The sequence below is a fragment of the Boleophthalmus pectinirostris genome, unplaced genomic scaffold (genome assembly GCF_026225935.1).
Source record: "Boleophthalmus pectinirostris isolate CB_2022bp ecotype Guang Dong unplaced genomic scaffold, ASM2622593v1 HiC_scaffold_7, whole genome shotgun sequence".
Classification (NCBI taxonomy): domain Eukaryota; kingdom Metazoa; phylum Chordata; class Actinopteri; order Gobiiformes; family Gobiidae; genus Boleophthalmus; species Boleophthalmus pectinirostris.
The window spans coordinates 12827341-12852143 of NW_026571473.1; the positions used below are offsets into that span (position 1 = coordinate 12827341).

Consider the following 24803-nt stretch of genomic DNA (forward strand, 5'->3'; position numbering starts at 1 on the left):
GAGCATCAGATTATTTCAGATGTAACTCAACAAAACGGAGATAGACCAGTTCTGGCTAATACAATCTGATTTGGGGAGGCAGTAGTGCCATGGATTTAAATTGTACATACATTGCTTTTATATCTGAGAAATTATGAAAGTTCTTTCAAAGCCCCTTTACGTTTGGAGAAATTGCTGACTGAAGTCTTTCATGAGACATATTTGCAATAAAAAGCACATATTTGGACACTCATGTCAGTTGTCCCACACTGTACTTACCGGCCTCCAGAGCTTTTGTTTTCTTCCGTTGAAAGATGTTGCGATGACGATGAAGTGGGATGCCGCAAGCATGACCCCAAACAGCACTGCCAACAGCGTGCGCACGGGCAGCAGCACGTAGGCCACGAGGGTGACCAGCATGAGTTGCCACACACCCTGTTCGGGACCCACGGCGCCCAGGGTGCCCTCGCGCGCACCTGTTAGCGCAGGTGGAAACGGGCAACATAGCAAAGCAAAGGTGAAGCTGAAGAGAAGTGCGAGCTTGGCGATCTGTTGCAGTTGCGTCACGTGCAGGTATTTGACGTTAGTGACGATGAAAAGCGAAAGGAAGACCACACAGTGCACGGGGCACGAGCCCTTGGACAAAGTGAGGCGCGGGCTGGACAACAGCTCCAGTAACGAGAGCGACGACGCGGCAACGATGAGCACCGCGAGAGCCTTGAGCGTGGCGGTCTGCTCGAGCTTCAGGTTGTAGTTCTGGAACAGCGCCTCGAGCTCGTGGCTATTAAACTCGTCCTCGCACGTGCCGGCCGGGCAGTGACCCTTCGTTCCATGGCTTTTGACTCTTTCGTGCGGCTCCATGTCCGGGCCATGCAGGCTGGGGGCGCACGAACACGGTACAACTTTTCAGCGCGTGTCCCACTGGAACCGGCACCCTCTCCCGGTGCGCGCGTCCAACACGTCCACGGGCTCACGGCACTGTTATGACGAGGGAGAGGGTGGCCACGGGTCTAGGCTCGTGCCTCTCGTCAAGGGGCTGTGTTCAGAGGAGCGCGACCACCCGCTGAGTCGCGCGCACCATCAACGCTGATCCCCCGTGAGCGCTCAAACAGCATCACGCCCGCATGACACGTTCGTCAAAACACCCGCTACGAGGCTCCGTCCGAAGCATTACGTGCCTTTGTCTCCCGGTGTCACGCGCCCGGTGCCACTGTAAACAGTGCCCGCTGCTCAAAGCGGTGTGGAGATGAGAGAGAGAGAGATGTGCGCGGTGGCGGAGACAGCGGCAGAACACCGACTGCTGGTGATTTCCCCGTAGCGTCTGCAGTCAGAGCTGATGTAGTTCCCAGCTAAAAATAGCGCAGCTGCATCGGAGCATGGTCCAATATAGCAACAATTTGGTCTTTCCCTCTTTTCGTTTCCTCATCTGTGTCACTGCGGAGTGACGCTCTCCGCAGTCACACCATCAATACATGTGAACATTAATGACAGGTGCGCGGCTGTATCCGCAGAAGCACCTTTCAATACCACTGAGATGAATGATGACGTGATGCACCATTGTTATGTCAGTGGGGCAGCGCTTGTCTTATTTGCATGCGTTTAGCGTCGATTAAGCATCTTAATCAAATTTCACCAATTACGCAAAGGAAAGACGTGCAAATTTATCAGTTTTAGATACTGTTTAATTGGTTAAAATCTTCTTTCAGTATAAGCGTAAAATCAATTAACGGAGCAATCAGCATGTATTCATCCTGCCCAAGTGATTGAGGAAGACTACTGATTGAGAGTAAATTTGTGAAGAGTACCTAATATGTTGAATAGTCTATCGCTAACACTGTATTCTAAATACTGAGCACACTCTTAATCAAAGATGTGTGAAGAAGACATCATGACACATGTGGCACTCAGTCTAAGGCTTTAGTCTAAAAAGTTTGTTATACATGCTTCATTTTTTGAAGCCTTTAAGAGATCTCCATCATTTACATGTCTCCATGGAGATGATACTGGCTTGTCTTTCCACAGATCAGAACAGTAACATGACCTGGGGGCATCATTTCAACTGCTTGTATGAGTGGGCATAAATCTGTTTAACCAGCCATGCAGCAGAACAATAGTATAAGATCAGTTGCTGGGAATCTTTGGAGACTGATGCGTGACTTTCTCCATCAAAATTTAGCTTTGAAAAGCTGTGTCATGTGTGTCTGTGATATCCTGTTGCCAGTGTAGACATATGCCATATGCTCCTGAAAAGAACTAAGACAGGTCAATATACCATGGTTCTTTTGCATCACAATTACATGTTCTATTTACAGCACAATGACTGACAGAGAAATCTATTCATCTGTTCCAGGTTATTTACAGAGAGATTTAACATCCCCGTCTCAATGCGGCACATGTGTCCCTCTTTACCTCATTCTAACTGATGACCCCTCAGACCACAACAGGCTGCTGCTTTTTAGTGCACATTGGCATTTTGTGTTGTAGTTTCCATAGTGCAACTGGTGACCTTACTTTTGTCACACATGTGCCAGAGATTGCTGAAATCTTTTAAGAAGTCAATGGAGAAGCCCATCAATGAACCAGTCAATGTGAAGCACTTTGAGCCTTCCTAACAAAAAAGTGTCTGTATGCACACAGTCAATTACTATGTGGTCAATACCTACTTGCGTCCAGTGTGTTTTAAATCAATAGGCTCCTTGGTCGACATCGCACCATTAAAAGCAAAGACATTCTGACCCAATCTAGAGGAGACTAATAAGATTTGGTGTAGCGTCTTCTTATGTGGAGATGAGTACTGACACCCTTCTCTTCCTTAGCTTTGGGGTTTGATATGAAACACAACAGGTTGTTAATATATAGAAGGATTTAATCATATCATTACCACAGAATCTCAGGAGTTTATTCTAAAGATTAGGCAACAGCTGAGAGGCGACATTACATCTTTACTACCCCACCCCCCAAACAAATGAGGGTGAACAGCCTGCTTTGTTGGTACTGAAAGAAGAATGACAAGATTATTTGATTTACTGACAAAGGTTATCAGGTCAAAGTATTTAAGTAGAAGTAAAAGATAACAATTGTACAAAAATATATTACCTCTTGATATCACAGTAACTTTTGACTTTATCATTCAGACATGATTTAGTTTGAGTTCATAATGTAAAAAGTAAATAAAAAGTAGATAAGAATTTTAGTGTTTTGTCCAAGGACACAACAACAGCATTCATCTATGGGAGCTGGAATTGCACCTACTGCCATGTCTCACACTCTCAATAGATACATATGTTAAGAGTGTGAGAGATTCTGCTGTTGCCAGCCAAAGCCAAGGTACTTCATTGTGACATAATGACAGAATGTGATATAAGCGAGACAAACAATAATAAAACCGCATCAATATAAACTATAATACAATAATACTCAGCAATTAGGGCCTAATTGATGGATCAGACATTTAAAGCTACAATAAAATACAGTACAGTACAATAAAAGTATTAAGCAAATTCATTGTTTTATTGCACTGAAAAAGTTCAAAAACATGCATCCTTACTCTGAGCAGGCTTGCATCTCCAGAAACCTGACTCTTATTTTGTCTGGATGCTTGTTTCCCTGCAAATATTGCTTCTTTGCCTATAATCTCCCACAGTTTAACATAAAATGCATTATCTCTCCAGAAAGATCACTTTAATCACTTAGCAAGCCATTGTGTCTACTAACTTTTGTTAAGGGCTGTCCAAGTGGAACAAACTACCAGTCAAAGGAGTTTTAAGCCTATGAACACCTCTCAAAGTTTGTCACACTTCTTGTACAGTTTTGTTTGGCTGGCACATCAATTGCATTTAGAGTTGGATCAGTGGCAAATTAATCCTGATAAATCCAATAAGTTATGAGTTGTTACTGGCACAGTGCTTAGTGATTCCACCTCTCCACAGAGCAGGTGGTGCAAAAGATCGTCAGGTTGACTTAATCTGTCTGAGAGGGGTCAGCATGTCCTCGCCATGTTACTGTGAGCTCCGACAATATAATAAACATGTATGTGTGAAAACTAATTAAGTGTAAGATTCTTACTGGCAACTTTGCAACTGGTCATCTTATATCACTTCCAGGACAGCTCAAGTTTGTGGGAATTCTGTGAGGACTAAACAGATGAAGGAGAACAAAAAACAATATCCCATTTGGGTTTAAAGCAGTTGTGTTTAGGTTGCATTCAGGTTCAGTATTTCAGATGGAGCCCAGGGACCTAAATAACTGTGTGGAATCCAAACGTATAAACCACAACTGTGGAACCTTAACATGATTTGTTAATGAACCACCATGAAACTTGAAACAAAATACAGAGCAAAATAAAAGCAAGTTTTCCCACTTATTGCACTGAAAAACACAGAAAAACATGCATTCTTACTGTCAGCACAGTTGCATTTCCACAAACCGGACTCTTACTTGGCCTGAAAGAGCGCCTCCACCTGTTTGTCTCCTTGGAAATGTTGATCCTTTGACTATAATATTACAAAGTATGGCACAAAATGTGACAGTCACCACATTAAATTCTTATACTGCAGATGAATAGTAATGATGTATGGGACAAACTAGCAAACAAAATCGTCCATGAAAAAACTGTATTAATACTAACAAGGATGCAAATAAGCAAAGCATGCCTTTTTATACAAGTTAGCCATTAAGTGTTTTATAAATACAAACTAATATCTGAAACACACAAACGAGCTCAGTCTAAATGTTTTATCAGCACTCTTGTCTTAAGCATGTCAGCTGTGATGTGAAATCATTTGAACAGGCACTCACAGACAGACTCCTGAGGTAAGAGACAGCTGCAGATTTTTTTGGAACATCCCTCTGTCTATCCCTCAAAGTACCCCACTACACCCCCCCTCCCACCCTACTTCCAAACCACCACTATTGCGTAGTCATAGCAACAGAGGCAGTAAAGGCTAGCAGTTGTGACTGATATGCTGTTGAGGTGTTTCCCAATCTGACACCCTTGGCTTCCACTCCAGGCTCTTTTGTGTGGCTGCTTCATGTCTCTGGGTGACTCCTGCTTTCAGGTGCTGGGCGATGATGTGTTTGTATCAGTCGAGCGCGGATGGGGTGACACAGCGCCCTGCCCTAAAGGCTCATTGTGCGCACTGACATTTCTCCAAATTGAGGCTCTGACATGAAGGAGCGGGTGGTGCCAATGGAGGCTCCAAAGGTGACTAAAAACAACACAAGCCTTCCTTCGCCAGCTCTCTCATCTCAAAACACACACACGACAGACTTGGGCCTAAGAGCAGGAGGGGTAGGGGCGTCTGGTAAAAAGTGGGTGTACATAAATTTAAGTTGAAAGTTTAAACATGTAAATAAAATCTGGTAATATCAAAAAATACAAAATACAAAAACAGTAGGACAGATTGAACACAACTGAAAGTGATATTTTTTTCTCACGTGCCACATAACATAATCTAACAAGTTGTTAATTGTGAGGTATGCTCAGACTCAAACTCACTCTTGAACATGGTTCACATACAGGAACATATCAAATACTTATTGCTTTTGCCTTAATCAGGAAAAATCTGAAGTTATGTTTTTTGGCCGTACCTTTTCAAATTTCTCTTCTCCTGTGGACTTGGGTTCACTAAATCATTTAGTGAAGGCAGTTGTTTCAAACTTAGGTGTAAAAATGAAACCTGATTTAAAATTTGATCAGCAAATTAGTGCTGTTGTAAAGTCTAGTTTTTTCCAGCTAAGACAACTGGCCAAAATTAAGACCATTTTGTCAGCAGAACAATTTAAAACTACATGCATTGAAATTTGAAAATACAGGCATTTGTGACCACCAGATTGGATTATTGTACTTTAAGTCAGTGTCAGGCAAAATGCACTTTGCTGTTTGCAACGGGTCCAAAACTCATTTCGACTTTTAACTGGAACCCAGAAATACGAGCACATCTCACCTATTTTAGCCTTTCTCCATTAGCTCCCAGTGCGTTTTAGAGTCGAGTTTAAAATTATTTTAACTTCAAGTGTTTGCACAGCCTAGCGCCCTCTTGCCTCACTGACCTGATCCACCCTTATGTCCTCTGTCGCACTCTCAGGTCAGCAGATCAGCTCCAGCTTGCCATCCCAAAGACTAGATGCAATCTTTGTGAGGACCATGCATTTTCTGTTGCTGCCCCATGGCTGTGAAACCAGTTGCCATTAGAGATTAAACAGGTGGAATTCTGTACCTGTTTTTAAGTCACTTCTAAAAATGCACCTTTTTTTTTACCGGCTTTTAATAAGTGAGGTGTACATTTCTTGTTGTTAAGTATCTCATTGTTTTTTAGTAGTTGTATTGTGACTTTGACTGTGATTGTACTTGTCTGTTCTATGTTTGTGTACAGTACATTGGCCAGCAGTAAAGTTCTTAAAGTGCTTTATAAATAAAATTGGTATGGCAACTATGGGCCAGTGGCGGGGCATTGCATATTGATTAGTTAGTCAGTTGTCACAGAGCAGAAATATAATGTGTGAATTAAAGGTGCACGGTTGTCACTTGTTTGTCCTTTTCCACAGCATGGCTTAAACCTATTTTCAGTCAATTACATATGCTTTTACTGTTAAAAAAATATGCCTTCTTACTGTGAGCAGGCTTGCCTCTCTACAGACTCCACATATAGGTAACTTGGTCCTGATGTTTAATGCCATATTGTGGAAACTTCCAGACATAACATTTCCACACAAACGGACCCTCCACTAGAAACTACCATTTGCACTTTTAAGCTCTAGTTGCATTACTTACCACTGTTAGGGAATAACAGAATAACTAAAGAGAGAATAACAGAATAATAATTGGGTCAAACTGTATGCAAGCCAACACTGTTTCAACATAGTGTCTAGATTTCTCAGGTAGTCTTCTAATATACACATATTTTAAACAATATATATAAGCTGCAATAAATAAATTACAGAATGCAACAGTTAGTTAATTTGTATCTATAATGAGTCAAGGAAGTTAATAATTTAACCTTGTAAAGCTCATATCATAATGCAGAAAAATAACCAAAAATGTCCAATTAGTACAAAGAAAATGTCCCATCAGTCATGTATTGACTGACAAATCAATACAGTATTTATCGTGACAGGCCTAGTTATTTCAACCGCACGTGGCTTTGGTAAAACAGGATACTACTGTGTTAAAAATAGCCTCTAAAATATGCAGAGTACAGTGAGTAAAGGTTAGTTCAGGTGGACAGCGGTTGTAAGTGGTTTCCTGTTGGAAGCATGTGGTGGTGAGAGCCAACTGGCACAGAGACATGGGTAAATAAGAGCGCAGACCAAACTCCTCAGGACATGAATGAATAGAACCCCTCTACTGGGGCTGAAGAGAACTGAGCTGCAGACTGGTGCCTCTGCTCTAGTACTGTAGCAAGCTGGTTAGCATTCATGAATAAACCTGTCTATTGCCATTCATACAAACACAATTAGCCTCGTGCTTCTCATTTAGGAGACAGGAATAGACATGGCAGATAGGACCGCTCAGACGTAAACGCTGGTATTTATGCTGCTGCTAAAAACCTCCTTGAACCCATCGGCTGTCAGTAATGGCTTACATGATGTTAACATGTGCACTGAAAAAGGTCAATAATACCACAATGAAAAGGAAATTTTGTTTAACTGTCAAATGCAAACCCCGGCGCCTTGGTAACGCCGGTAGCTCTTTGTCCTTTATCTGGTTTATAGATTATGGATGATAAGGTTTACATACAAACCCTAAACCATTGTTATTTTCACAATATATTTATAAAGATGGCCGATTAATGAGGCAAAATATGTCTTCGCATTTAGTGAGATGAGCTTCAAAGCTCAATTCATCTTTTATTTATTATTACAAATGGGATCAACGTGTATCGGTCAAAGTAATGCATTAAACATACACATTCTTATTGTTCATGTTGTTCCTGTTTGTGGATAGTACAGCAATTATGGGCCATAGATGAGTTTTAGACACAGAAGTTTACACAGAGAAGATAATTCTCTACAGATTCATTTAAAAACAGAGAGTGGAAGGCCTTATATTCTACTCAAAATATATATATATTTTTAAAGGGCCCATATTATCCCATGCCATGTTCTGATTTATGTTATAATGTTGTTTCCTCATCAAAAACATACTTGTTTTTTGGTAGTTTGTTTTGTTTTATTTTATTTAATTCACATATTTAACACACAAATCCTGCATATTTAGGCTGGAAACTGGAAACGTTTTCAAGTTAACAGCTACCTTTTACCTTTTGTTCAGTAGAGTTGGCAATTCCAGGGCTGAAATTAGGCGAATGATTCTAGTGAAAGTACAAGAAGTGTAAAAACACAGTGGAGCTCACCCTAGCACAAGGTGGAACAGAGTAGTTTCCATTCGAGAGAAGACCTCAGCGTAAATATGCAGGATTTGTGTTTAACATATGAAAGAAACAAAACATAACTTCAGGTTTGCTTTTGAAGAGGAAACAATTATACCACAGTAGATTAGAAATAGCATAATATGGGCTCTTTAATGATATTTAATATGATAGAATAATGATATCACAAAGAAAACATTACATAACAGCCTTTTTTTCATTTGTCCACACTATAGATCACACATACAACACAGACCCCTTTCTAAACTGCCATGTTCGTCTCATTCTCACCAGCACTTTTCACCAATGTACAGCATCTTAAACTGACGAAGAGCAAATTACCATATAAATACATGAGTCTTTTTCAAATGCACAACAGCAGAATTTAGTGGGCTTCCATATGCACAAGTGGGGGAAATGAAAAAGATGAGAGAGGGGCGCACACACAAAAGCAGGCGTTTGCACGGTGTGTTCAAAGTGTGTGTCTTTATGTCTGTGTGTGCGTGTGTGCGTGTGTGTGTGTGCTCCTGGCTCCTGTTGTATGAGTGGGAGTGTTATTGAGAGATATTTTTAATTCTGTGTGTCAGCTCCTCTCATCTCCCTCAGCAAGAGACGTCGGAGGGAAGCTAAAAAACATTTCCAACACAAGTATCGTTTAAGTACACACAAGGTACACACCGGCTGTACAGTTCCTCCAGTCTTTCATTCGGCGTCAGTTGCGTTTTTGAAAGTTGAAAAAGGGAGCGTGCCAGATTTTTTATGGGCTTGTGAGGTAATTTTACATGTACAAGATTGAAATAGGATTCAAAATAGAAAGCTTTATAATGATCAAATAAGCTTCAAAACACACTGCAGGTGTTGATGTAAGGTAAAAATGCAACATACTTAATCTTGTTAGTAATAAAGGCCTTTATCGGTCCACCGCATTTGATCCACATCACAGTAAAATGCTGCTGGTGCTGAATCCTACGTGTATATGCTTAAGAAAAATCACTCAAATATGGATTAATCACTTCAAGTGGGTAATTGAGAAGGGAAAACATAGAGATAACATTATAACATTATAAAGTCTAAAGGCTATTTGTCCTGTGTCAGGTATTATGCTATAGGGTTAAGAAGTGTACCAAAGATTATCTTATTATGCATGGTTTTGTGCTTGGGAACAAATGTGGTTGAAAATATGAGATTGCAAGTTTCTAAAGGGTGAACTCTTATGGCTAACAGAATTTGGTATTGTATGTCTCCAAACCGGGAGCAAAGGTCTAAGCTTTGTGATAAATAATAAATGCACCATGCTACCACTAAGGTCCTTCAAACTGGAAAGGTCTGTTCTGGAAATTGCACCTGCAACTGGAATGGTCACAGCTGTCAAACACAAACTAACTTGTAACGATGAGAATAATACAATTTACTTATGCACATTTGCTTTGTTTGTATCTCTGAACCTGACTTTTGGACATTACACTCCTAGTTTAAGAATTTACATTTCAGACTTCTTTCAAGTTTTTCTACTTCTAGATGTGTTTAAAATGTACTGACTGAAATTAATCTTGAATTTTAAATACACTTCAAGTCAAAAATTTGGACACACTCTCTCATTGTTTTTTCAGGTTTTTTTCTTTATGTTTGCTAATTTCTACATTTTACAAACATATATGACATCACATATAAAGCAAGATATATGAAATTATGTAGTGAGAAAAAGTAAAATGACTAAATATTTTTCAGCTAAACAAAGGGTGGCTACTGTGAGCATCTGAATATAAAATACTAATACTAAAAACTTTTTTTCTTTGCCACTTAATCCCATATATCTTACTTTGTATACTTGATGCCATCTATATGTGTTTAAAATGTAGAAAGTAGCATAAATAAAGAAAAAAACATTGAATGAGATGGCTTTGGCTGGTAGAGTTTATTGCAAATTAATCCACAATTGCAATAGTAAACATAATAATTGCAATGATACATTACAATAAATTGAAAATTACGCCTAATCGCTGTACAAAGCTTATACGTGATTACTGCCCACCACTTAAGACAAGATATCAACTTATGCACCAAAAGCACCTAAGCTCTATGGGACTTAATATGACACTGCTTGGATAATGCTGCCTCTCTGTGGACTGGCCTCTGTCCTAATGACTCTGGATGCGTGGAGTCACAGTGGACAACAAAGCATGGATTAGCCTCACTCAAGTAAAAAGGTAAGTGGATTTAGTTCCCACTCCTATTCTCAACATCACAACAACACAACATTGTTTCTATCACACATCACGCAGCAGGGTACATATGCCGCCATTATTGCCCCGCCCCCTCATTCCCCCTCAGGATAAACTCACTCAATTGTCCTCTAATCCACAATCAGAGGATTTCTATTCCTGTTTTTTTTTTTACAAAGTCTAACCCACCACACAAATACAGTTGATTAATGTGATGCCCACGTTTCAGATGTCTGTTAAATATTTGAGAAGAGACCAAAAATGATTCACCAGTGAACACTGAAATGGTCCAATAGTTCACAACTGCCATAAATGGTCAGAATACTTTTATATTTTGATTTATATTGTGATACTTAGATAAGGTGCATGGTGACAGTGGTTTCTTATTGGTTCCAAGTTGTGTTATGTTATATAAAAAATGTTATTCTTAATTTATCACAGCAATAAACTTGAGTGTTGGTGATTTTGTCACTGTCTATTTCTATTCAGATTACTGTCAGTCTAAAGCTGGAAACCAATTTAAAGGTGTTGTACCTGATTTTTAAAAACATGAAAAAACTGAACAAATTTATTTGAACCTTGGTCCAAAGTTATTTCTCACTAACATTATGCATTTCGAGCAACCTAATTATTCATTGTGATGAGTTTATAAGTGTTTTTCACAACTCTCAGGGACCAGAGTGGAGTTTTGCCATTAATAAAATGTGCAAACAACAACTAGCATGCTACAGTGCACTTCCTGCTTATAGGACAATAAAAGTCTTCAATTACTAATTAAATACAGATAGCACACCGCAGACCTCATGAGCTGCTTATAAAATGTATATATAGTGAGGCAAGATACATTTTGAAAATAAATGGGAAAAATGGGTACAGGGCCTTTAGTGTGACCATATAGATGAGTAAATAAGGGCTTGTACACTGTAAATATGTTCTAAAAAGTTGGACATGTATGAGACTAATCGCTGGAAAATGTACACACAACAAAGCTAAGAGATAATCTGTAATCGCAAGTTCACCTGAACACATTTTTAAATATTAAAGACTTTCTATTCGTCACTTGTGTGGTGCATTTCAAGTGAATGAATAATGAATAAGCTTCAGACAAGCACACTATTTTCTAAAACTGATTATGCCGAGCTGCCGGGCTCCCACCATCCAAAGTTATCAGAAAGTGAAAAGAGAACTGCATCAAATATGTGCTGTTAAAACTCCAGTTTGAACAGATACAGTAACAGAAGAAGCTTTGATAGTGTTGCTTGTTTTATGGATCCTCACCTTTAACTCGTATGGCTTTTTACTCTTATGAGTGCTAAAAAACATACCTGGACTTATGTTTTGTTTCATTCACACGTTTGAGTAATCCTGTCTACATCGCCACAGCTCAAACTGCTCTGCTCCAGCTTTTGGTGTCATGTAGTGGTAGTTTTCAAGTTCAATGCAATGCAACCTTTTACCTTTTGTTCAGTAAAGATTGGCAATTCCAGTGGTGAAATAAATCTAGTTGAGGTGTATGGACTTTAAAAACACAGTGAAACACTTCCTGCATTATCACATGACATCACAAGGTGGAACAAATTCTTTACAGTTTGCAAGAAGAACACAAGCCTAAGTATGCAGGGTTTGTGGTTAAACATTTGTGAATGAAACAAAACACAACTCTGGGTATATGTTTTTGATGAGGAAACAACGTTATAGCATTGATCAGAAAATAGCCCTTTAATCAGAATAGTATGAGTAATAAGTTGTTTCCCTGTTCACTTATGAGCATTACTGTATCCATTTGTCTCTCTTTTGGTTCAAAGTTTTCAGACAAATGTCAAATGTAGGCCATATAAAAGTTAATTATGCTTTAATTAACTTTGATTAATTATTGTGATTATGTTTGAATATTTTGAAAAGTTTCATCAAACTATTAAAACAGACCAACAGTGGATACAAAACTGTGTTACCAAATTCAATTCTGACACTTTGGTGCAGTGGCCTCACAGTGGTCTTTGACTCAGGCCACAGAATAAATGAAAAAGTAAAGACTGTGAGTGAGCTCTGAGCGTGCTCCTGATTTAACCAACAGGAGAAGTCTTTTCTGTTGTACGAGCTGTTCCGCAAGTGCACTTCAATAGTTTCATTACTTGCAGATGGGAAAGTAGCAGGTGGCCAGTATGATCGATGCAGCCGGCGACCGAGGCCTGGGGTCCTTCACAATCAACCTGACACATCAAATTCAGTCAGTGCGAGGATACTGCACAGAGGCAGAAACAGGAGCAGTCAGGACGTACAGACAAATACTCATTATCACCACCAGTCTCCGTGCTCTCATTGAAGATTCACACTTAACACTGACACGTATCCCCAAAAGATTACAGCTCGGTGCATCAAATATTAAAGCAGACTGTGAATTATTGATCCCAATCAATGCTCGCAGATCAGAGCTCTCAGCGGGCACAGGAGGGAGTAATGAGCAGGCGATGGATGGACAGAAGAGGGGTCCCTGTTGCCCTGTGCAGCCTGGGGGTACTGTACACTTACTGTATTCTAACCTTCACAATAAACCAAGTCAGGTGTTAGCATTGTACCAACAACAAGTGCCACTTTTACATCATGAGCTGGGCAAACTCACAATCTGTTGCTTTAAATGAGCCCTGCAGTTAAATGTACCAGCCACCCGCACCGGTCATGTTTGATTTAATTAAATGCACCTTTTCTGGACTAAACATCAGAAGATTTCACTTTTCTCTAACTCAAAGCTACTCCAGGTCCTTTTAACAGTTCAGAATTGGAATGTTTCTACAAAAGTTTTGCATAAGCTTGGTTCAGGACTGGCACAGTTTACTGTAATAACCCCTGTGCTCTGCATTATTTGCTATGGATGCCACCTTATAACATATTAGTGGTATGGTTATTGTGAGTTGTTTAGTTTTAGTTTATGCACCATTTGGGAGGTGTACAGCATACACGGAAGAAGAAATCATGAATATTATTTTATACTGTCTACAATCATATTGTCCAATCAGAGTTATCAATCTTGATCTCGACAGAAGAAACAGTAGTTGAGCAGAGGTGACAGTTGCTCAGTTGGTAGAAAGTTTGTCCACTGATATGAAGGTTGGTGGTTTGAATTCCGCTCTTGACATAAAGATCACTTTGGGCAAGACACTTAAATCACCTCACCCCCAGTATCTGTATACACTGGTGTAGGAATGAGTGCGTGTGAATAGATGAAGTGGTTCCTTGATGTAAAAAGCTTGGAGTGGCTTGGATGACATCCCTATTTGCCCTATTTAGACCAAAATTTACATAGCACTGAAAGAGCCTAAGTTTATACATTATTCCATAATTGATTGAACCCTGGAACGATTCCCACACTAGATGCCCTGGGACAGACAAAAAGACCAAACATACATGTTGCTGATGACACATAACCTATATATTTAAACTACAGTAATTGAGTAATTGAATGGAACCTGTTTTTTTAAATTCAATAATTACATTTTAGTCCCTATAATAAGATGAATACCCACATTACCACATTCATGCCCCAATGGAACACACTAAGACAGGTGAAGTGCCTTGCCCAAATACAACAACATTTTCTATAATGAGGGGATCTACTTGCCAACCCTCCAATAATAGATAAATGAACCTTATTTTAAAACATCTAAAGAAAACTAAAATGTAAATGTAGGTCGATGAGAGCAGCTTCCTCAAAGCACAGGATATAACCTATAGGCCTATTATCTTATCATCTCCTATTTGCTATGTAGGCGTCTCACTTTTCCTCTGCTAAATGCCCCGGGAAACATGATGTGGCCCAGAAATCCATAGATAGAGCTACTCAATGACTCCATGTTCATATATATTACATGAACTGTACCCTGGGGTGGGCGTTATTGACAAAAATGAATATATTTTTGGATTACCCCCATGGCAATATTACAGAAATCCATCAGAAATAAGCGAAAAGCTGCAAATGTCTTGGTTGAGATTTAAAGGGCCTGTATCCATTTTCCCATGTACAGTATTTGAGCAACATTTATTTTGCCCAACACAGCAAAAAACCAAGTCTAGTCAAGTTAAGACAACTTAAATTAAGACAGTTTTATCATGATTTGAGTAAATTTCACTTGACAAGTAAAATTATCTGCCAGTAGAATAAGACATTTTCTACTTAAAATATGAAAATATATCTTACTTAAAATAAGAAAAACAACTACTTTTTGCACTTAAAATAAGAAACAAAATCTAATGTTGCTTGAATTAAGAAAAACACACTTATTCCATTGGTAGGTAGTTTTACTTGTCAAGTTGAATCAACTCAAATGAAGTAAAATGGTTCTTAATTTAAGTAATTTTAGTTTAGGTAGATATTGTTTTTTCCCAGTGCAATGCTCTGAATAAGCAGCTCTTGAGGTGAGCCTGAAATGTTTTCCAATATGGCATTAAAGGTATTTATATCCGTGAAGAAAACTATGGGTCCCCTGTAGGCTAAACTGGGTTCAAAATAACTGCATTTGAAAAAAAAAAAAACTAGATGTATAATTTAAATGCTGTACTGTGGAGCATTCCTGACAATGCAATTCCATCTCCATGAGACAAGCATCCTCCAACAGAAAAGTTACATAGTGCACTTGAAAGTCTTAATAATAATACTCAATATTTAAATTTTCTCTTTCTGAAATCAGTATTGTGAATATTCAAATTTCTCTATAACATCTCTCTCCTCTATTGATACCTTGAAGCTGATGTTATCAACATTCCCTGGGGGTGTGATGCTAACTGAAAGCACTACTCTGCTAGAGGCTCTGTTACTCAAGTTAGACTTAATCAGAACAATTACAATCAGAATATTGTCCCTCCTCTCTCTGTGACTGCTGCTGTGAGCCTTGTCATTTTGTAAACATTTTGTAAAATGTTTATATTAACCTGCTCTACATGATCTTTTTTTTTTTTGTTTTGTTTTTTTGTCCATCAAAAAATCCTATTCATAATACAGAGCCTGGCCCCTGTAACCAGTAGCATTGCAAGCTTCATTTGATTGGCATCGAACTCTTAGCCAGGTTGGTGCCACCTAGTACCTCCGCTCAATTTCATTTCTCTCCAGCGACTAGGTCAGGAATCAGAATACACTAGAGGGTTTGCAAAAACCCCGGAAGTGTGAGTTCAGGCACCAGCCAATCAGAGAAGAGCCATATTCTATGTTGGCAATGATTCTGGAGATTGAGGATTAAAAGACAGAACAAAAAGAATGTTTGGTGAATTTTATCAAGGGGAAAGACGTTATTGCCCTTCTTCCTACAGGATTTGGGAAAAGCTTAATATACCAGTTAGCCCCATTAGCAGTGCATTACATACGTCATGACCAAATAGCAATGACTGGTTAAATGAAAAACAGTATCTGCCTACCGTCGAGTGAACAAAACCTAATGCTGTGAGGTCAGATGATTTGAACAAAGTAAAACCAGCAGATGAATCAGGCTACTGAACTCTATGGGTGATGCTGCACTTGCTTAGTTTTTTATACAGTCTATGGTTGTTAAAACAGTTTCTCACAAATAAAATTAGACAAGTTAGCTAGCATTAGCCACTAGTATATATAATTCACTTAGTTAATCTCACCCTGAAAATTAAACACCCAAACATCTGCAAATGTGTTAAATCCATTTTGTATATTTCCTGAGTTTTCAGACAGTCCTAAAGCTTTTTTGACAGTGTTTGTTGAGGCGTACATTGTGTGACTATGCTCACTGCTGAACATTCCACCAATAGAGATGCATGAAGAACACGCCCAGCATGATGTCATTGCAAAGTATCAATAACGTTCTGATAGCTGTCCTCAAAATCCATCCAATAATCTGTTTTTCTTTATTGCCACACTCCTATAAACAGCAATTGGTTAACTAAAACAGCCTATTTATAAGATATTTATTTTCAAATGGCAAATCATTTCACATTTTACTATGTGAAAATAGTACTATGGGAATAATGTACATATGCACACAAGCAATAACTCCCAAAGACGCCCTCAGAAGAGCAGCTGTGAGCCCCACATTCGATTACATTATTGACACTGGGCAGGAAACACAAGTGGGAGCATGCCTCATTTGAGTGTGAAATACACTGAGGACTGCTCCATCACGTTTGACTGGTTTACATTCACAGCTAACTGAAGTGACAGGTTAACACAGCACACCATGCACATAATGTATACCAGGGATTAAGGCTGCAACATCATTTCCTCCACAAAACAAATTAGGCAAAAAAAAAAAAGCCATCCTTGTGGTTTAGATTTACACAAACAAGTTCTGAAATTAGTCATATTTAGTCACTTCATATTTCAGTCTTTTGTGAACTTTAAACTGAAACCCATAATTACAACTACAGCTGTATAATTTGGAAAAATGTTGATATGTATTTTACTAATAGGATTCTGTTTACATTTTAAACACGTCCAGAAGAATTGACAAAAGGACAGAAATACTAACTGACAAACAAATACCAAAATAACATTTCTGAACTTATTTGTACAGATATAAACTAGAGGATTAGCAGTAGAATAAAACAGGGCCGAATAAAACATTGCATGCTTTGTTGTTCATGGAAGAAATGACAGTACTTCAGTTGTGTTTTGCTTCATTCAGGCATGTTTGAGTAATCCTTTCTTATTTATCTATCCACATTTCCAAAGCTCAAAATGCTTTGTTCCACCTTGTGATGTCATGAAGTGGTAGTTTTCAAGTTAACAGCTACATTTTATCTTGGCCCCTCTGTATTACCAAATGACATTTCAAGGTGGAACAGAGTGGTTTCTGTTCAGAGAAAGGTTTGTGTGCTAAACATGGGTGAATGAACAACACAACACAAATCTAGGTATGTTTTTGATGAGGAAACAACATTATAACATACAGTAGATCAGAAAATGGTGTAATACTGGCCTTTTGTTTTTTACCAAATGATTCAGTCCTAACGTAAACAATGCTGTGTTTGGTGGGTGACTGAATACAGAATGCGAGTTTGCCAGCGCTGGTTGTGTCTGAGCATCTGGAAAGCCCCGGGGTCTGCGCTACAACTGATGATTAGCATTTACATAATGAGCTAAATGTTAGCTGCTGCTCTAAACTGCTACTCCTCAGCTGTCGGGGCAAACTGACCTCCACAGAGAGAAACGCACCAATGTGGGGCAAAGAAAGGGATGTGCTGCTTGTAAAATGAAGGAATTAAAGACTGCAAAATGAGCTTCTTTGGTAACCTGAACTATTTTAAAGGCACACTATGTAACTTTTTGGTTGGAGGTCCATCACCTGTTTGTTTCTATGGATATGTCACTGCTCTGCTTAGAACGTTCCACAGTGTGACATTAAATAGCTCTACCTTACATTAATTCAATTACAGGCAGTTTTACTCCTAAGTAATACCTGGGTCTCCTTGATGATAGAAAGGTTAACCCTTTCAGACCTAAGGGCAATTATAGTACATTTGTCCTCGCCTGGATTTTTTCCTTGATTTTGCTATTAAAACTCCCCCTTTTACCCCCTAATAAAATGTTACACAACTTTTTTTTCATTACAACCTGCTATTTCACAATCTGCATGCTGTAATTGTGTCATATGGCTGAAATAAAAGCTGTAGGACCAGAAATACAAATGAAAAAAAAAAAAGGAAAATAAAATTCACACTCTTTCATACAAAATATACAGCAAACATATATACCTATAAACACCTTTTTGGACATAAAGGATGTTTAATTTAGGGACTTAGCTACAATAGTGCAAAATATCAAGTCTGTAAGTAAACTAAAAATATCCTTATTGCCCTCAAAGCAAAAAAAGTGCAATGGCCCCATTACTTTACTGGTGCCAGTCATGGAAACAGCCCGTGTCAGGTCCAGAGCGCAGAGCCACATCACTTCCTGCATTTCCATGATGTATATTACATCTGTATTTGGACATTTTGTGTGAAATAAAACCTTCAAATAAAAATAGCAAGGGATGCGCAATTATGCACACCAAGATACGTAATTTGCCATTTATTCGAGTTATTTCTCGAAAAAGCCGGCTTTTTTCATTGTTACGAAAATAGACTCTCAGAGCAGTCAACCATTTTGACTCACTACACTCTTTGGCAAAGTCTGGGAGAGTGAAAATGGATGGAGTGCATGTGTTTGGTGGAAAACAAACATCCTATTGGACACCTGTTTTTCCTACATCATCAGACAGCGTGCGTGTGACATAGGATATGCTGGAAATATGCTCTGAAAGCCGCAACTGTCAACTTTTCAAGGAGTAAGTTTCTATCTTCTATGGTTGGAAAGTTATGTGCAGTTATATAAAACATATTCCCCAGTATCGTATACAATACCATCAGTCTCGAAGGGTTAAATACCATACTGTGAAACATTCAACACAAAGAAATTACTATACATCTCAACGAAGAAAAGCATTTGACGTGCCCTCAACAGTTACAGGTTACACAATGCACCTTTACGAAGAAATATTGAGTTGTGTTGGCTCTCAAACGGAATCCTGAGTCTATTTTATGGCATACTTTTGTCATTTTAGAAGTGGGATAATCTTGAATATATTAGTTCTTGTTTAGTCCTGGCTCATATTGGGATTAGACCCGCTTTACACCTGATTTTGTACTGGTATAGACCTGATTTTAGATAGAGATGAGCTACTTTGCAAAATGGAGGAATTACAGACTGAAATATTTGTTGAAATTGCAATTGTTCTGACAACTATTGCTTTGTGATTTGATTTGCAATTTATATTTAAAATGTAGAATTCTGTTTAGCATGCACATTATAAACTGCAGGAACATTAAGATTTCAGAGAAAACTGAAAATCGAACTGACAAATGAATATAAATATCCAAGCATGTTTGTAGAGGACTAAACTACAGGTACAACTAGATCTATCTGTAAAAAGGCAGGATACTGTGTTCTTTGTAGAGGACACTGTATTACCAAATGTCAGTTTTTGTGATTTGATGGTTGTGCCAGCTCAAACTGAGATTTCAATGTGATTTTGATATATTGTAGACAGTGGTGGAACGTAACAAACTAAAAGTAGAAATATAAAGTATAATTGTAGGTATCTGTACTTGAGTTGACACTTTTTACTTTTACTTCAGTACATTTGAGATGTCTGTACTTTCTACTCTACAAAATCACTCCATTTTGAAGCTTAATTAGCTCTCAAAACCTTTTGAAGAAACTTTAATACATTTACTTAAGTATATTTTTTCATGCGATACATAATTTTTTGCTCTGCTCTGTTTTGCTCTTACTTTCTGTAACAAAATTGAGCACCACTGACTGTAGAATCAGCTGTTCCAATCGTCATCAATCAGTCTCAAAACACAAAGGAAATGGGGGTGAAGTGTCTTGCTCAAGGACACAACTGAATCATTAGCCTGTTGTTTTCTGGTTACAATACAGACTAATCTAACACTGAGCTACTCTCGCCTCAAGCTTAGAACAGTATAAAGAGTACACTGGCTTGTGAATCTCTGTGGCAGTGCAATTATTCATAAAAAATAAATTAGGCCCATTCAAAAATCTATTTTTCCAAGCATAATTTGATTTATTGAGGTGAACACTTCTCCTCTTACCAGCAATACGATACAATAACATAATCTGGGTTAAAGGTACTGTATTTTACAAACGTGAAAAACAGAACCATTTCATTCTTGTGAAGCTAGCATGCTAAAGTGCATTTCCTGAAACTATAAAATGCTTTCTTATTAGATGCAGACAGGACGCAGCAGACTTATTTTGACCTCAAGAGCTGCTTATACAATATATTAGGGAAAACATAGGTTAACAGGCATCATAATGAACATAATGAAGTAACAGTTGTAAAGTAGTGTACTTAAGTATAAACTTTAGGTATCTGTACTTTACTTAAGTACATTTTAAAATGGATACTTTTTACATTTACTTCACTACATTAAAGAGAAGGCATCTGTACTTTCTATTCCAATACATTTCTGAACTGGACTGAAATGTGAAAATATTTTTAATTATAGTTTGAGATCTACTGAAAAGGTTGAGGAGTTTATTTTTAACACATGTGTAATTTAAGCAAACAAAAGATATAAATAAAAAAAGCTAAGGGGAAAAAAATAAGCTATTCAATTGTTTCTGTTGAACAAAAGTCAGCACAATATCAAAATCACTACATTTGAAGCTGTATTAAACCTCAAAATCTGCAGTAGTTTTGCAGCTTTTTTCATGCAATACTTTTACTTGAGCATTTGTTTTGCTCTGGTATATGTACATTTACTTAAAATGTTGTGTACTTCTTCTACCACCCTTAATATTTCAGCCAGTCTTTTATGGTGGTGATGTTGCGTACAGGGCAGATCCGTATCAATCCTCATATGTAAAAGGACTCATATGATAGATGCCACAGCTGATGGCCCATAACACAGAGCCACTGACAGGTCAAATGAATGACAGTGATTATCAGGTTACCATGGCTCCTGTCAGTGGGAGATTTATTAGAGACAAGTGAGCAGTTGGTCCGTGCTGTTTGTGTGCTGGGCAGAAGACAAATTGGACAATTATGAAGGTATTCCAAACATGAAACAAAAAAAAGATATGAGAAGTTAATAATGAGTGAATTTGATTTGACTTTGCTGATGGGTCTTTCTTTTTAGTTTTTTTTTTAACATGATCCAGTTTTCCAATCTAAAAAATGTTGTGAGAAAATTCATTAAAATCACTTCCAAACATAATTTTTTTTGTTTGTTGATTTCTGTTTCTCAATTCCCATCTGACCTAAAGGTATGCTTGCAAGCTGTAGAAATACACTATGCAGAAACACTGACTGTTGTTTTACTTTAATTTCAAAAGTAGGTCCAGGTAAAGTGACAATAAAAACCAAACTGCAATCCATTTTCTGTGACATTATGCTATTTTGTTGTACTGTGATTCCAAAATTCTCTGTTTCGTGCACACCAACTCCTCTTATTTGTCAGCCTCAGACATATTATGTAATATAAACTTGCTTACGCAGTCTTGTATTTTGGTTCATGTATGTTTGAAAAATACTGAATTCACTGCATTCAAAGCTTTAGTGCTTAAAAAAAATCCAGTTTTCATCTACCTTCTATCTCCACCCATTATTTTCTACTGACCCCAAGTCATACAGGTGGTGATTTAAATAAATGAAAGCCATTTATCTACAATAAAAACAGGTCAATAAAAATGTGCATAAAAATGTGCTGGTCGGTACGGTGACATGCCACAAAGAAGACCTGGAGTATATCAGTTATGCATTTTTGAACAGGAAAACAATTAAATCCAAATACTATTATGTTGTTTTGGCTCAATATTACATTATATTTATTTACAACATTACAATGATCTATGTATAAGGTGCTGATTTATGAAGGAATACCCCGCAAAAAGCATAATATCTTCTTTAAAAACAGTTTAACAGTGAAGTATGAACTCTAAACAGTAGAAGGCTTTAGTTAAGGCAGTGAGTGAATTCTGATACAAAATCTTGTGATATGAACTTTTCTGCATATCAACCACCCAAAAATGTTCTCATTTCACTCCAAAACAGACACAGTGTTCTTTGCTATTTCCCAAATTACGGCTCCTCTTCCTCCCCGTCTGACTCAGTCTCCAAACCACTGACAGTCTATGGAAGTGTCAGTACATAGTAGACAGTCACATTCAGATCTGCTTGTCACCTCACATCTCCCCATCATTGTCTTCTCTGCTCCTCTCTGCACCTCTATCCCAGCTCCCTTCTTCATAATCTCTCCATCGGCCCATTTCATCCTCACCTTTGTCTAGTCAATAGAGATTTCCATGGTTTTAATTCTTCCGCCACGGGAATGGATTGGGGCGAGGGAGGGGGGTCTAAATCTAAAGAGAAGGGGGATCTAAATGTAAACAGTGGCACACAGAGCAGCTTAAGATGGCTATAAATAGACTGATAGACCAAGAGGCAAGGCGAGCAAGGGAGAGACAGAGAGAGAAGGCTGTGTTTACGGAATAAAAATTGCTCCCGACAGTCAGGGATTAGTGCTTCCCCAGAGGATTTTCACTCCAAAAGCCCAATCTGGAGCGATTGGGAAGAGCACCAGCCTTGGTCATCTTAATTCAGTTAAAGCCTGTGCGACACAGACACTCTAGCAACTAGCAAACAAAGACCCAAAGATAGATGGTTACTCTGTTGGAAGAACTAATTACTGTGTGATTGTGGTATGCAAAGAGCTGAATCACAATCAAGTACAATATAATAACAACATACAATTCACTCCACTCTTTACACCAGAGAAAATGATGCGGAGAGATGGCAAAATATTGCAGTTTTATTTTTTTTATTTTGATGTATCTCCATCTTGTCTCATGGAGTATTAAACAATAATCTATAATTTCGGTCAGAACATAATAAAAATAATGTGTAAATATATGAAAACAATATTAACGTAACCTTGCTTTGCCATACATTTTTGACCATTGTTTTGTCTTATGATCCTCCCAACAAAACTGCACATGTATCATATGTACGTAATTTGAAATAGTTAAGAGTCCATACCTTGGCCTGCATGTTCAGCTCTATGCCTCCTTTAAACCAATTAAAGTGACCAAGTCCCTAGCAATTTCGCCTGCCTTGTAGCAACAGGGTTCCAGGTTTGACTACCGGAACACCCAGACCTTTCTGCGTACAGTCCTCAGTTTCCTGCATCAACCAAAGACATGTACAACAGGTATGATCCTCCAGCTAAGAGAGTCTTGACTGAGACTAGCTGAAGATCTGCAGGTGCTGCACTGTGAGGCCCAAAGTATATGAAGAATAAAGTGTACCTTAAGCTTACATGATTAGAGTACACTGTAGTAAAGCTAAAGAGGGCAAGAGCCAGGTGTTGTGCAGGCCCTCACTGACAGATGCAGAGTGAAATCCTACAGTACACACAATATACAGACACAGCACTCACACACTCATTAGCAGCAGATTACTCAGCACCTGATCTCCCTAAGCTTGTTAAACAACACTGCTCCACTCTTTTGTCATACACTCGGGAGATGAGGGAAAAAGAGTATTGCATAATCAACAAAACTACATTAAAATAACATTCACAGCATAAGTGTTTTCACAACTGAAAAAATGTCAAAGTTGATTTTGATTCTATGGAAAAGGCTTGATTTTGATACCACAATGATAACACTCTTTTTCAGACAAAAAAAATGCAATTTTCAACTACTAAATATTAAATATTATACTAATATAATACTAAATATACCTTTCAACATCTCCATGTTCTACAGATCAAAACTATTCTGAAACTATTTAGGAAAGGCTGAATTCTGTCCTAAATTAGTACATACTTTCTATTGTAGTTTAAAAATCAATTATGATCTGGGTATTGATTTTTTGTCAACCTTAATTATTTCAGTAAGTTTCGTGAAGGTATAAGAGGTAAAACTACCAGTGCCAGTATAGAGAACAGAAGCAAGCTCATGTGTTTGAACAATTGCTTCTTAGTATTGTTTTATTTTTTCAGCCTCAGCTCAAATGTAAAATGTTGCAGTATTCTCAACATTCATGCTTCAAACCTGAACCGATGAGAAAATAGTGTATCTTAATGTAGTCCCCACCCACGGATGCGTGCTATAGTAACAAGATTCCCCTCTCTGGCTACTCCGTCTTGTTATGAACACCACATTAAACAGGTAATCCAAAGATATGACAAAACTCAAGCACTGGATCCAGATCGAGATATAAACTGAAAATTGTTGATTCCCCAGTTACTGTTGTGGAGATATGTATATTTATAATAAAAACTGCTTTAATAAAGGGCTTTTATTACTATTTTTTGATCCATTTTATAATGTTGTTTCCTCATCACAAACATACCCGGAGTTGTGTTTTGGTTTATTGTATTATAACACTGGGCCCGGTCAAACAGAAGTATACAGCAAGGCCAAAAATTCAAGTTAATGCATCTGATATAAAAAAAGTATTCAACAGATAGTGTATGTACTCTAGTTTATGAAACTACCTTTTTTCTGTACCATTTTTGTTGTGTTATTCGATCTTTGAACTGTTGATGAAGGTACATGATTTTATTTTATTTTTTTATGTATTTAAAATGATACAAATTTGCTTGGAACGAAAAGAAATAGTTTCCTTTCATTTTGAAGTAATATTAAAGTATTCGGAAGAAAAAAGATGACAAATTATGCAAAATCATGCACCTTCTACTTGTTTGC

The 24803-nt window shown here is 38.0% G+C and overlaps 1 protein-coding gene across 1 annotated transcript in view; it reads right to left on the reverse strand.

The window, feature by feature from the left end:
* LOC110172262 (adenylate cyclase type 1-like) overlaps positions 1-840 on the reverse strand; it is a 62128-nt gene extending 61288 nt beyond the window's left edge. The window contains exon 1 of the mRNA XM_055164769.1: positions 259-840. Within this exon, the coding sequence (XP_055020744.1) occupies positions 259-840 (582 nt within the window). The remainder of the gene's footprint in view (positions 1-258) is intronic.
* Positions 841-24803: the final 23963 nt, after the last annotated feature.